The 14,960-nt window shown below is 37.8% G+C and overlaps 1 protein-coding gene across 1 annotated transcript in view; it reads right to left on the minus strand.

Annotated features, from left to right (window-relative positions):
- LOC147526239 (arrestin domain-containing protein 3-like) overlaps positions 1 to 13,851 on the minus strand; it is a gene marked incomplete at its 5' end in the record, with an annotated part of 635,121 nt that extends 621,270 nt beyond the window's left edge. Inside the window, one exon of the mRNA XM_086630112.1 lies at positions 13,821 to 13,851. Coding sequence (XP_086486238.1) covers positions 13,821 to 13,851 — 31 coding nt within the window. The remainder of the gene's footprint in view (positions 1 to 13,820) is intronic.
- Between the last annotated feature and the right edge of the window lie 1,109 nt (positions 13,852 to 14,960).

The following is a 14,960-nucleotide window of genomic DNA, read 5'->3' on the forward strand; positions in this document are numbered from 1 at the left end:
CAAGCATGTAAACAAAAAAGTCCATTATTACCAGTGCCCCTGTCTAATCATGACTAGAATAAAATATAAAAGATCATCCTTTCCTCAAAAAGCTTGCAATTTTAAAAAAGGAAAAAATGGATAGAGATGGGTAAGATGAGAGAAAAATGAGCCATTATTGCTCAGCGGTGATAAGTAGCAGGCATCTTTGCCAAGGCCAAACAAAATCATCTCAGGGACTGCCTGCCTATTGAGTGTCATTTTCAGATAATGAAGGTACAGGCCTAGAAAGTTTGCTGCACATATCTGCTTTCCACAGATTTTTTCCAGACTGTGCAGTGCAGTGCAGTTCCTAAAACATTTTCAGCATAATATCTTGAGAGGGTTGTGGGGGTTTTTTATCAGTGACTGTTTCTTGCTAAGATACTTTTAGGTATTACCGGCAAAAAAAAAAATCCCCTTGTGACAGATGCATATTAATTGATACAGTTAAGTTTTGTAGCAATTTCTTTATCATAGGTTTCTGATGCTTTTTACTTAAAAAAAAAAAAAAAAAAAGTCCTGCAGTCCTATGAGTCTTAAGAACAGGCTTAATTCCAGCTCAATATTAGGTTCTGTAAGTGAAAAGCTGAGCAGCATGTACTGCTAATTACAGTATAAACATTTGATAAATATTCCTTCTTATTATGCTTTGCCTTTTTCAAAAATGAAAGGTTGTAATTTACATGTACAAAAGATTCTAATTGCCTCTTCACAAAACCTGCTTGTTTTATATATTTTCAATTTTCTTTTGGGAAGAGGTGGAGCATATGAAAAGAAAGCAACATTTCTACCCTCATCTACATGTCTTCTGTAAAACAACACTCCCTTCAAAATCTTCCCCCCAACTTACTCCCTACAAAAAAGAGCCACAGTCAAGATTATGCATCCACTGGTGAGCTCAAGTCATAATTCTACTGAACTGCATTTTTAATTATAGAATAGTTATCTATAAACATATATGTGCATACATATGTACACACATATTTTATGTAAAAGCATACTTTGCTTGCTTTTCTGCTTTATAACTATTCTAATACTGAGACTTTGGGGGAAGGTGTTGTTTTTTACAGCAAAGTATGGCTGCAGGAATAGTTATGTTTGGATTTCATATGAAAGTTCTAGTCATATATCGAAGCTGGACAATAAAGCAAGGAAAAAACAGCTGATACCCAAAAAGGATTGTCTAGACAGTGCCCCATCAGTCTGGCTAAATTTGGTGCTAGCATTCCCAAAGGGACTGTAATATATTTGTTCTGGTGTCCGCATTCATTTCTCCTGTCAAACATCATCCCAAATACAGATCCTTTTTTCAATACAATAGGCCCAACTCTACCATTAGATGAAAGCAGCTTTGAAACAATCACCTAAGCAAATATTTCCTAATGCACAAAGCCCCCATTCTTTGATTGCTGGAAGGAAAAAACACATCATTCTTTAATCAAAATGGAATTAATTTGATTTTCAAACAAAATATCATTATTTTAATTAAGAAACTAAAAATAATTTGGGGAAAAAAATTCTTGAAAATACAGTTTTGCATGAGCATGTTGTCCCAAAACCTAGGGTTCTTTTACCTGGTGTGCAAAAAGCCAATCTACACACAGAATTAAGATATTTATTACATATCTGCACAGAGATGGGTGCTAGGTGGTAATTTCACAAAGCTAGCACACCTAGGTGTTCAAAATGATGCTATTTATGCATGCATAATGACATATGTATAAGCTGTAAGATTTCTATTGGTAATCATAGAATCATAGAATGATTAGGGTTGGAAGGGACCTTAAAGATCATCTAGTTCCAACCCCCCTGCCATGGGCAGGGAAACCCTCCACTACACCAGGTTGCCCAAAGCCTCATCCAACCTGGCCTTGAACACTTCCAGGGATGGGGCATCCACAACTTCTCTGGGCAACCTGTTCCAGTGCCTCACCACCCTCTGAGTGAAAAATTTCTTCCTTATATCTAATCTAAATCTCCCCTCTGTCAGTTTAAATCCATTGCCCCTTGTCCTATCACTACACGCCTTTGTAAAAAGTCCCTCTCCAGCTTTCCTGTAGGCCCCCTTTAAGTATCGGAAGGCTGCAATAAGATCACCCCGGAGCCTTCTCTTCTCCATGCTGAACAGCCCCAACTCTCTCAGCCTGTCTTCATAGCAGAGGTGCTCCAGACCTCGGATCATCTTCGTGGCCCTCCTCTGGATCCGCTCCGGCAGCTCCATGTCCTTCTTGTGTTGGGGACTCCAGAGCTGAACACAGTATTCCAGGTGGGGTCTCATGAGAGCTGAGTAGAGGGGCAGAATCACCTCCCTCGACATGCTGGCCATACTTCTTTTGATGCAGCCCAGGATACAGTTGGCTTTCTGGGCTGCCAATGCACACATTGCTGGCTCATGTTGAGCTTTTCATCAACCAGCACCCCCAAGTCCTTTTCCTCAGGGCTGCTCTCAATCCATTCTCCGCCCAGCCTGTACCTGTGCTTGGGATTTCCCCGACCCACGTGCAGGACCTTGCACTTGGCCTTGTTGAACTTCATGAGGTTCTCACAGGCCCACCTCTCCAGCCTGTCAAGGTCCCTCTGGATGGCATCCCTTCCCTCCAGCGTGTCCACAACACCACACAACTTGGTGTCATCTGCAAACTTGCTGAGGGTGCACTCAATCCCACTGTCCATGTCTCCAACAAAGATGTTAAATAGCACTGGTCCCAGTACTGACCCCTGAGGAACACACCATTTGTAAACCTCTTCTGATTGGTACAATTTTTCTTCATCTGCAATTAAAGGTATAAACCTCTAGAAAATCATTGCACATGCTCAGTGGATGAGGGTTGTCTTCAGGAGGCGGGTAGCTTCAGCTGCGAGTGTGTGTTTTTCTTATTAAAGTGAGTAAAGTTCAGCTAAAGGAAAAGAATTTTGCAACTAGTTAAACATTTACATGGCCAAATTGCCAAGATCCTGGTACAACAGGATGAGGCTCCTCATTTCTTAAATTTAAATGCTTAGCCAGGTCTTTGTGACTTGACTTTATCATCAATCTCGTAATCTGGTGACATATCTTATATCAGGCACAGAGCAAAGGTATCTTTTTCTGCATGTTTATTAACCACTCAAAGGAAATTTAACATAAACTCAGATATGTGAAAGTGTAATGATAGCTATGAATCATAAATTCTGAAGAAGGAAAAAATGTAATAAAAAAAGAAAAAAGTGTTAATGAGCAAAAAGCAACAAAAAATGCTGTCATTTTATCCTCTCGCAATTAAAAGGAACCAGAGGTTATTTCTTGAATTTCTGTAAAGAGGCTATCTATCTTATTTATTTGGATTTTTTTGATAGTTCAAAATATTTTTGATAAATACTAGAAGCCTAAACTTATCTTGATTAAAACTTGTTCTATGTATTTTGTAAAAATCTGTGAAAAATCTATAATAATCTATTAACATTTTCTCAAGGAAATCAAGCATAAATTTGGAGCTTCAAAGAAAAAAAAGGGATTAAGAATATTGTTTGCATCAGAGATGTCCACAGACACATAGAAGTCAAAATGTGCAAATAAAATGCAAAGAAGTAAAATCTTTACTTTAGGAAAGTAAAATATAGAAAATATGTTTGTAATTTGACCATATTTACAGTTGTGTTACCCTTTTTTCTCTTTTGTTCTTTTATTTCAAGAACAATTTATTTCAAGACCTTTAGATATAAATAGGAGTGAAACATGATTTTAAATATTTTAAAGAAATATTATCTTGACTAAAGAGTGTGACTCTCAAAGCAGAATGATAGCTATTTATATTACACATTGAGAGCCCACATATACTACAATTCATGTCAATGGAAAAAGTCACACTGTTTCACACTGGGGCGGTATCTGGAGCATATATTTACATGACCATTTTACCAATGTTGTAAGCAAATAATCTAAAATTCTTCCCCCATCTGCAGTTCTTCCCCCAATCTTGCAGTTCTGACAAACAGTAGCCAGAAGTCTAAAGTATGCCAATAACCCAAATGCCAGGCATATATTAAACCCAAACAACATCTCTCTCCATACACTAGTGCCTCTCATTTCTTAAGTTTTCACTACCGAAACTTTGGTTCCAGCAACTTTTACATGCTGAATCATGGAAAGGACAGAGAGGAAAGTCAAGTAACAGGAGGTGGGTATGAGGTAGGGAAAGAGATTTCCCCCCTAACTCTGCTCAGAAATGCATTGGAAAGCACAGGCTGAACGACAGCTCATGCACTGCAATATTTAAACCCAGATGTCACCCACGGAGAACTAAATGAAGATATATAAATAAGGACAAAAATCAAGTGAAGGTTTTTATTGTTAGAGTCATGGGTCAAGCTGGCAGCCACAAAGAGGCCGCCCCACGGCGAGGAGGGGAGGGCGAGACACCTTGCTCTCCCTGGGCTGTCCCGGGGGTGCGACGAGTGCACTGCTTCTCCCTGCGCGCAGGGGCGGGCTGCGCCCCCAGGGTTATAACACTCCACCAGGGCTCGGGTCAGTGGGTTAAAAGGAGCGTCGAGGGGGAAGTGGATGTCGGAATTGGGGATGCTGTGCTGTGGCTGCTTGGAGGCTGGGCTGGGGGGAGTCGGGCCCTGAGAAGGAGATGGGTGCTGGGCACGGGTCATCTCCAGCCCCACGCAACGCCACTCGGCTCGGCGCAGCGCCCTCCGGGCTGAGGGAGCGGAGCTGGGGGAGGCGCTCTGCAGCTGCCCTACTCGCACTTGAATGAAGGAGAACTTTTCTTTTGAGAGAGCGCGATATCTGTGAATACCTTGCTCAATAAGAGATGAGGCATGTGGATACTAAAAGCTAGAAGCAGAAATTTTCCAGCTACTGCAGCATCCTGTGAAAGTTCTTTTTCCCATGCAGGCTAGCTGAGAAACAGTTTGAGGTTTTTGTAAACTAAGACTTTATCTTGCACCTGTAGCTTGTTATGCAGTCTTGTTTATGGCACACTGGGAAAGTTGTTTTGAAATGGGTGTTGTAGCATTTAGCCAATCACTCTGGGAGGTGGATGGTCAAGCGACCAATTGCCTTGGCCATCCTTGTGAACCATGTTATATATACGGATTTGTAATTAATTAAACGCTGCTGCTGCTGGCGTTGTGTTGGCATTTTCTTCTGGACCTGAATTCTGTGTCGTTCTTCTCTCCGTCCCTGGCACGACAGAGGCATATTGAAAACTATATTAAATTACCCTGATTAACAATTTATCCACGAACAGGGAAGCTTTGGAAGATCTCTGTAGGCAGGGCTGGAGGCTATTTATGCCAGCAGTTAAGAGGTCGAAAGGTTTCTGAAGTTCACAGGCTCAGAGCCTTTGTTATGCTAATAGACAATTTCAAATCAGCTGCCTGCTGAAGTGTGAAATATAAATGATTCCTTGAGAACTTCCAATAAGTTGTCATTCTTGTTCTCCAAATACCAGGACAAGCTGCTAATTTTTAGCAGGCCCTTTCTGCAACATCACAAGTCCTAAATTAATGCCTTTGTAGTTCAAATAATATTTTTAAGGAAGCCATCCTACCATAATAGTCCAAATGTATTTGGTTTTGACTACAAAAAGAAAATCAGGATTTAAAAAAAAAAAACAACTTTGAAGAGGCAAAAAAGTTTTCAATTTTCCTGCAAGTTTTCAAACAATTAAAAACCCATTGCATTCAGCCTACTATTGAAAGCTTGTTGGTAAATTGCCAATAGTGGCATAATCAATAACCTCTGTAACTGCTAATTTTGAACCAAACAGTTTATATGTTAATGATGCTGCTGCTGACAGCATTTATTTCATTGACAAATAACTCCCCGGTGATAGAATTTTGAGCTCTAGAATTTTGTTTTACTTCTTTAAAAAAAAAAGCTATAGCAAGGCAGAAATTGTATAATAGTAGGTCATATAATTATTAACTTATATAGTAAAAATTTGTAGGGAAAAATATTTTTACATGATCTTTATACAATAGCTTTAGTACAAATTTAGGAATTGCATAAAATATTCCTTTTGCTGAAATATGATCGACACATTGAAATAGAATTGACATTAATGGGAATTAATGCTCTTAAGATTTTTCCAGAGAAAATAGAAACAATTTAAATAGTAAATAAGTCTTTCAATACATATCAGCAATATTAGACAGCATTAAGTTAATTCGGAAAAGGGAGCATCCAGCAGGTTTTTCTTTTGTTATTCCTGAATGGTATACCTGCATGCTAGCTTTCAGACAGATTAATCTCATTCACAAGAATAATATTTTGCTTACATATTTGATTTTTGTAAATACATTTCAACAGAGAACCATACAATGGAAAAATTATGTTTCATCCATATGTTTGAGTAAATATAAAGGCAGATATGGTTTGCTTGTAACCAGTAGACATTGACTGCCTGAATGCCAAAGGGATATACAACTATTCTCTAGTATATGGAATGATGAGATTATGTTTTTACATATCAAGTACTATCTTCAAGGCTGATTAAGGTAAAAGGCAATATCACAGCAAAACAAAGATTGTGTGGAAAAGAACCAAGGAGGAAAAAGTACAAGATGACACCCACAAGATGGCTGCCTTTTCATTCTTTCTCTATGATTATAGTAAAATTTCTATAAGAAAATTAATGTAAAATGTTCTTTAGCAAATCAAAGAAATTACAGTTGCTTTCTCCTAACACATCTGCAAACTAATAAAATGTATTAAGCATATTTAGGGTTAGATAAATACAAGAGAACACGATATGTATACACCCATGTACAGATTATATATATGCATATATATGTCTGAAGCAATGCCTACTGCACGTTAGTCATCATGCTAATATCTACAAGTTTCGACGCATGAGAAAGGCAGTAAGATACGGAAGGATATGTAAGATAAAAGAGAACACTTCCATATGAAAGGCAGAATTGGGATAGATGCATATAACAGCTACGTTACTTTAGCAGATGGGAAAACGCAGTGTGAATAATATATCAGAATATTTAAAACATATCTTTAGGCTTTCTTTAGAAAAAGAGAGATTTGAGCAAGAAAAATATTTCTTTGTATGATCTTATTAACTCCTCTCTTCTTGGGCTGAAATCTACAATTATTAAAAACGATAGCATTAAAATAAAGGTAATGTTCAATGTTGGATTTATAATCCTGAATTGGAAGCTTAATAAACCCAAACAAACTATATTACAAAACATTAGATTCAATCTAGGGAGTTTAGACAGAAATAAGGTTTCATATAAACTGTAAATAGTTTGGATTTTAGTCTATTCAACAAAATTGTTAGGTTACAAGGTTACTATGTGGGTTGAGACTACAGATGAAGAACAAAGCAAATGGTTCAGTTTCAATAGGAAATATAATAAAACCTCTTTATCTAAAAGCCATCAGGGACAAGCACTCAATATAAGTTAAAGAGCAGGAACTAATAAGATAACATTTATATGAGGTCAGAAGTCAAATACCAGTCAAAGGCTTTTAACCTCTTGGGTCATAAACAGGAATAGTTAAAACACAAAGATAGGTATTTATCGAATTTAAAAGGTATCTTATCTTTGTGAGTGAATGACGGGATTATTTAACCAATTAGCATGTATAGAAGAGGAACTCTATAGTCATTAAAATAAAATGCAAAGCTTCAGGTCTATAATAATTCTTCTTTTTTTAGTTTGCCTTTGTCTTTCATAAATCTATAAATCAAAGCAGATAAGTGACCAAAATGATAAACATTGTCTTAAAACAGATCCATACACAGTCAATATGTGGACTGATTTGTGTAATCCAAGACTTGTTTAATGATTCTATAGACTAAATAATTACAGTCAACATGCATAAAAGAACAATAACCATCCTCCCTATTGTGGTGTTAACGCCACTGGAGTTTTGTTGCTTCCAGTCCTCTCAAGTAAAAAGGAATCTCGTTCCAGGGTAAAGATGATGTGATTTCCCTTCATAAAAAAAAAAAAAAATTAAAGCATTAAAAATACCTAATTTTAAGTGCATAAATATTGCAGGAAGATTTAGAAGAGTTTTAATTATACTTCTAATCTAGTCAGTGAATAATTATTTCTCCTTTAAATAGTTTTTATTTCCTCTTGTAGATTTACTTTTCAAATTATGTAATTTGCCTACATTTACATCCAAATGTGCATCTGAAGGTAATACTAAAAAATTACCAAATAAAATATATCTGTCTTCCTAGAGAGAAACAGGGATTCATGGATGGCGTTTTTAGGCCCATTGTTTCTTTAAACAGAGTTCACTATACACAAGGTAAACATTGTGGATATAAAATGCTTTTAAATATTTATCAGAAGCATTTTATCATTATATTCAAGTGACACACTCACCTTATTGACAATCTCTGCTCTGAATGTCCATTTGCTTCATGAAAGTCTCTCAAGCAGAACAAGGACTAACCTTTTTCATTCATTTAATGTTTAGTAAAAAAACAATCAACCTTAATCAGCATGCTGATTGCATCGTCAACTAACAAATAATTTACTACTCTGAGCACTGCATTCCATTAAAAGCTCATTAAATTTTCTGTTCTCCAATGGGAGCTTTAGTTTTTGAAATGCATGCTTTTGCTTCAAATTCTCATTTATTCCATTTTTTTCAAAATGTTTTTCGAAGCATAGGTGAGAATTTCAATACCTATATGCACAAAAGACATAGGAAATAGATCTCTGATTTTGATTTCTATTATAAATTCAACAACCTTGGGGAGTGCAGAGGGAAACTACTTCGCTGGATTCTAACCTAAGCAGTTTAACTTTGGTGAAACATCCCCCTACCATAGTGTTACCGAAAATCCGGAATAAGAAACTTATCAACACCAATGGGATGTAGATAAGCAGACACTTCTTTATCGCGGCGCCGGGTGCACGGGGGATATCTCCTCCTAGCGTGCGCCCCTTGCACCGAAGTCAAACTTCTTATATAGAGCTGACATATGCAAATCCATTAGGAAATCATACATAAACATACAAATTCCCGAAAATCATTAGCATATTCTCCTCCCATTTCTGATTCTGTGCCATCAAAGTTAGAATCATCGAGAAATGAGTCTGGGGTGCAATATAGGTAGGTGGTTTGTGAGTCGGTGGTCGCGATCTCCCCCTGCCGGAATTACCTTTTGCTTAAGTTCACGGTTTCTGGCAGGTACCCATAGACCATTACGAAACCGTTACGGTTGGCTTTCTTCATCTTCATTAATCTAGACCTTGATAGCTACATGCATTCTTCTAGTTCTATGTAGGTATCATAAATCAGTTTACAAATCAACTTGTGCTTTGTACTACGTGTTCTTACTGGATGATTCTGACCGATCCCTTTGGTCCTGGTACAGGGCTATAGGAGTTTCGTAGCAGCAGTTTCATAGCAGCATGTGTTTACTATACGAGCACACTTTTCATTAAAAGATTTCTTATAATTCTATATTATTAAAATCAACTACTAACTAGTTTATAATTAAAAAAACTATTGATTAAACTTTAATTACCAAAAATTCTAAGTATCAGTAACATTTCCCCCCTTTGAAAGTGTTGAAATTGCTATTTCAATACTTTCACCACTTTTACTTTTATTGTTTGATACTCACTTATCATCATGTTCAAAGCTAAGATTCGTTTCAGCATACCTTGGCGATAAACCGTGGTCTGGTGGAATAGTAGGTAACTCTCTCGTGATTCTGCGATTAATTGCAAGTCTATTAGCAAACTGTTTCTTTAAACAATTGTATATTAGCATGATCATGAGGAAGACAATTAGCAACAGAAACAGGGTTTTAATCAAAGATTGGATCCAAGAGCTTAGATTCCAGCCTAGTCCTTTGAAAATTTTCCCTATCCAATCTTCTGACATGTCCTCTCGGATTGATTCTGTTTCTTTCTCAACTTTTTCTAGCAAATCCAAATCATGCTCCACATCCTGTGTAACGTTTGGGATGTGTATACAACAGTGATCTAATTTATCTTTGAGATATCCACATACTCCATGTTCTTTGAGTAAAAGCGTGTCTAAAGCCATTCTATTTTGAAGTACCATTCGAGATGTTGCCTGCAATTGAATGTTTAATTCTTTGAATCCTTTCTTTGTAACATTTGCTAACTTTTCTACTTGACCTGTTAAATGATACAGCCATTCTCTGTTTCTATATGAGGCTATAGGATTTAAAAGAGACTGAAGAGCCCAGCTGATTTTCAGTCTTGTCGATGGTTCGTTCCAAATATCATCTGTCTCAGACCTTTTAGTTCGTTTTAGATTTCGATTTTCTAAGGGTCCTTTAAATGGTGATTTTTTCCAAATTGGACACAATGTTGGCATGCCTAAGGTAATTTGTTTAACTTTACCATCTAATGGTAAGTGTGTCGTCCAGGTTCCATCATTTAGTGCCCAGACCAGATGTCCAGGACTTTGGATTGTACTTTTCTTACAGCTTATAAATGTTCCTCTTTTAATTTGATAATCTCCAGTTACTTGAAGATCATTTTTGAGCCCTCGACAGAAACACCCATATCTCACTGCAGCTGCTAAAGGGGGAATTTTTTGTATTATTTTACTTACTGTACTACAATTGTAAACTTTGTCACATTTCCACCAAGATACTGAACTTTCCTTTTCTAGTGATGCAGTTCCTCTATCTGTTATTGTTGGCCAATATCCAGAAACTGACCCTACCCACGCAAAACACCAAGGGGTTTTTACCATGTATTGAAATTGGGAGAATATATTCATGGACCAAATTGATTTCCAAGTAAGTTGTTCTTTTTGTGAAGTTTGAACGCTTTCTTTGCATTTCCATTCCATTACCATACGGCTCACATTTTTCTTTATTGGTTCATCATAAGAACACCATCCATAACCATATCCTGTATCTAGTCCTGTCCAGCCTCCACTGATGTCTACGAAGTTTGAATTCAGTAATTTTGTACATTCATCTTTACTTCCCGGGGACTTCCATTGTTTTCTAATATATCTCACTTGTTCATACCATTGTGTCACTGGCTGTTGTTTACAATGAGTGGTCTCATTTTTATGTTCCTGATTTGTCAAATTCATAGTTAAGATTCCCCATGGAATGGATTCACCTACTGCTCTTGGTATTGGTAAACAAGCAGTAATCTGTGTAACATTCTGTAAATTGGCAAATCCTTTAATTAATCCTAATATCAAATTTTCCTCAGACGTTTGTTTGGGAATTTCAATCACTTGTTCTGTTTCTAATTGTCTTTTGTTCCTACTCACCAAATCAGTCCATGGTTTCACTAGTACCATCCTCCAGCATAAGATCCAAAGAACAATTAAGAACAGATATGAGAAATTAGACATGTTTCAGAGTCAGTTCCAAAGTCTCTGGATCACGATTCACAATTTTCCAGGGTGCTGGTGCTTTCTTCACTCGAGTGTAATGTATCCAGGCTGTAGATTCTGCAATCTTGACTGCTGTGAAGGTTGTCAACAGTATCTGGAAAGGTCCTTTCCAGCGCTCTTGCAGAGGTTCAGAAGTCCACGTCTTTACGTAGACATAATCTCCTGGTTGGAAATCATGCACTGGAGTGTCTAAAGATAAAGGTCGATTCCAAATCACAGCACTCCGAATTGCAGCTAAGGTTTTCCCTAGAGAAAGCAAATAGTTATATACATCTTGTTTTCCTTTTACATGCATATTTGGATTTGGTTCCGGGGACTCATAAGGTTTTCCGTACAACAATTCATAAGGACTGATAGAGGTTCCACTCTTTGGCTGTACTCTGACTCGAAGTAATGCCAAAGGTAATGCTTGAGGCCATTTTAAATTTGTTTCTTGACAAATTTTACTTATTTGTCTCTTTAGAGTCTGATTCATTCTTTCTACTTTTCCACTGGATTGTGGCCTCCAAGATGCATGTAAATCCCAGGCAATGCCTAATACTTTGCTAATGCTTTGGACTACTTCAGCAACAAAGTGTGGACCTCTGTCAGATGAAATTCCAATTGGAACTCCAAATCTTGGAATTATTTCTTGTAGTAACCATTTTACTACTTCTTTTGCTTGTGTGGTGCGACAGGGAAGAGCTTCAGGCCATCCTGTAAAAGTATCAACCCCCACCAGGATGTACCGGTACCCATTCTGTCTAGGTAATTCTGAGAAATCTACTTGCCAATAATCTCCAGGTTCTGTGCTAGATTTTAATTTACCCATTTGGACTTTTTTCTTGATTACTGGATTATTTTTCAAACATATTTCACATTTTGCAGTTATCATTTTAGCTAATCCTAGCATTTTAACCGATATTACTTGTTTCTGTAAGGAAGTTACTAAAGCTTCTACTCCCCAGTGACATTCCTGATGCTTTGTTTGAATTATTTCTCTCATCAGAATGGGTGGGATCACTACTTGTCTACTAGGGGTTACCCACCATCCAGCTAAGTTTTTCTTAGCATTTAATAACTGGCTTAATTTATCATCTTCCTCCGAATATTTTGGCTTTTCCCTAGGGAGGGCTACTGTTTTGGAGGGAATTAATGCCATTTGGAATGCTTGGTTCTTTGCTACTTTCTTTGCTGTTCTATCAGCTAAATTATTTTCAACAATTTCTTTTGTGTTTCCAATTTGTTGTGCTTTACAGTGCATGATTGCTACTTGTTCTGGTTTCTGAACTGCATGCAGCAATTGTAAAATTTCATTTTGATGCTTAATGTTTGATCCTTGAGAGGACAATAGTTCTCTTTCTTTCCACAGAACCCCATGGACATGCACTACTCCAAAGGCATACTTGGAGTCAGTCCAAATGTTCACTTTCTTCTTTTCACTTAATTCTAGGGCTCGAATTAAGGCAATAAGTTCTGCTTTTTGGGCGGATGTGGTGCTTGCCAATGCTCTGGCTTCTATAACTGTGGTGTCTGTTGTTACCGCATATCCAGCGTATCGGACCCCTTGCTCCATAAAGCTGCTGCCGTCTGTATACAATTCCCAGTCTGGTCGCTCCAGTGGTACATCTTTCAAATCTTCACGACTGGAATAAACATACTCGATAGTAGCCAAGCAATCATGTTCCAGTTGTCCTTCTTCCTGTGTGGAGCTTAAAAACACTGCAGGATTTACCAGGTTAGTTGTTTTTAGAATCACATCATCTTGTTCGGTTAGTACCACTTGGTATTTTATCATCTGGCTTGGGGATAACCAATGACCCCCCTTTTGTTCTAAAACAGTTATCACCATGTGTGGGACATAGACCGTTATTGTCCTTCCCAAAGTCAATTTGCGAGCTTCCTGTATCAGCAGCACTGTTGCTGCCACTGCTCGCAGGCAACTTGGCCATCCTTTACTCACTGTGTCCAGTTGTTTGGAGAAGTATCCGACAGGTCGCTTCCAGCTGCCCATCTTCTGGGTCAACACTCCCAATGCTAGGTGTTGCCTCTCATGGACAAACAACTGAAAGTTCTTAGTTAAGTCTGGAAGTCCTAAAGCAGGTGCTGACATCAAAGCACGTTTTAATTCAATAAAAGCTTTTCGTTGATCTGGTCCCCACACAAAAGGAGAAATCTTCTGGGCCTCATACAAAGGTTTAGCAATCAGCCCGTAATTCATAATCCAAAGACGACACCACCCGGCCATTCCCAAAAATGCTCTGAGTTCATGAATATTTTCTGGTTCAGGTATATTGCAAATAGCTTCTTTTTGACCTTTTCCCAATTGTCGCTGCCCTTTAGAAATTTCAAAGCCCAGATATATTACAGTCTGGCAAGCTATTTGGGCCTTTTTCTTAGATACTTTGTACCCATTTAGTCCCAGAAAGTTCAAAAGGTCTATTGTTACCTGGATACAGGTCGACTTTTCCTCTGTAGCAATCAGTATATCATCCACATATTGTAGCAGTAGATGTCCAGGTCTTGGTTTTTCTTGTTTCCATATCTCGAGTTCTCTCGCCAACTGATTCCCGAAGATCGTTGGACTGTTTTTGAATCCTTGGGGTAGCCTTGTCCACGTTAACTGCATCTTTCGTCCAGTCTGTGGATTTTCCCACTCAAAAGCAAACAGTTTTCTACTTTCCTTTTCCAAGGGTATACAAAAGAAAGCATCTTTTAAATCAAGCACTGTAAACCACTGATAGGTCTCTTTTAACGAGGTTAGTAGTGTATACGGGTTTGCTACTACTGGGTAAATATCTTTGACTATTTGATTCACTGCTCTTAAATCCTGTACTAGCCGGTATTCTCCGGATGGTTTTCTGACTGGTAAGATAGGAGTATTGTATTCGGATTCACATTCCTCTAAAATCTTATACTTTAAGAATTTGTCAATTAATTTCTTCAATTCCTGTCTGATTTCTGGTTTAATTGGATATTGTTTCAATTTGACTGTTTTTGCTCCTTCTTTTAATTCTACTTTAACAGGCTCTGCCAGTTTTGATTTGCCAGGGATATCTGTTTCCCATACTGTGGGAATCACGGCCAAATCTACATCCGAAGGAATTTCTTGTCCCTCGGTTGTTTCTTGGATCATCAGAATTTCACTTGTTTTTGATTCTGGTATTTTTAAGAGAATCTCTCCTTCTTCAAAACTGATCTGAGCATTTAATTTAGACAATAAATCTCTTCCCAATAAGGGTACCGGACATTCAGGTACATACAAAAATTCATGAGTGATTACCTTTTTCCCAAATTTTAAATCCAGGGGTTTTAGGAATGGTCTGCTTTCCTCTTTCCCAGTGGCCCCTATAATATTTGCCAGTTTTGTTCCAATTTTTCCTTACAGGTGTTTAATACCGAAAACGTTGCTCCAGTGTCCACTAAAAATTTAACTTCCTTTTCTCCCAGCTTAATTACAACCAGAGGCTCAGCTGGGTTCCCCTCCGGTCCCCTTCAATCATCTAGCATCATGATTTTAGCCATTTCTTGCTGAGCATTTCCCTTTCTGGGGCAGTCTCTTTTCCAATGTCCCTCTTCCTTGCACAAA

The sequence above is a fragment of the Tauraco erythrolophus genome, chromosome W (assembly GCF_009769465.1).
Source record: "Tauraco erythrolophus isolate bTauEry1 chromosome W, bTauEry1.pri, whole genome shotgun sequence".
Classification (NCBI taxonomy): Eukaryota; Metazoa; Chordata; class Aves; order Musophagiformes; family Musophagidae; genus Tauraco; species Tauraco erythrolophus.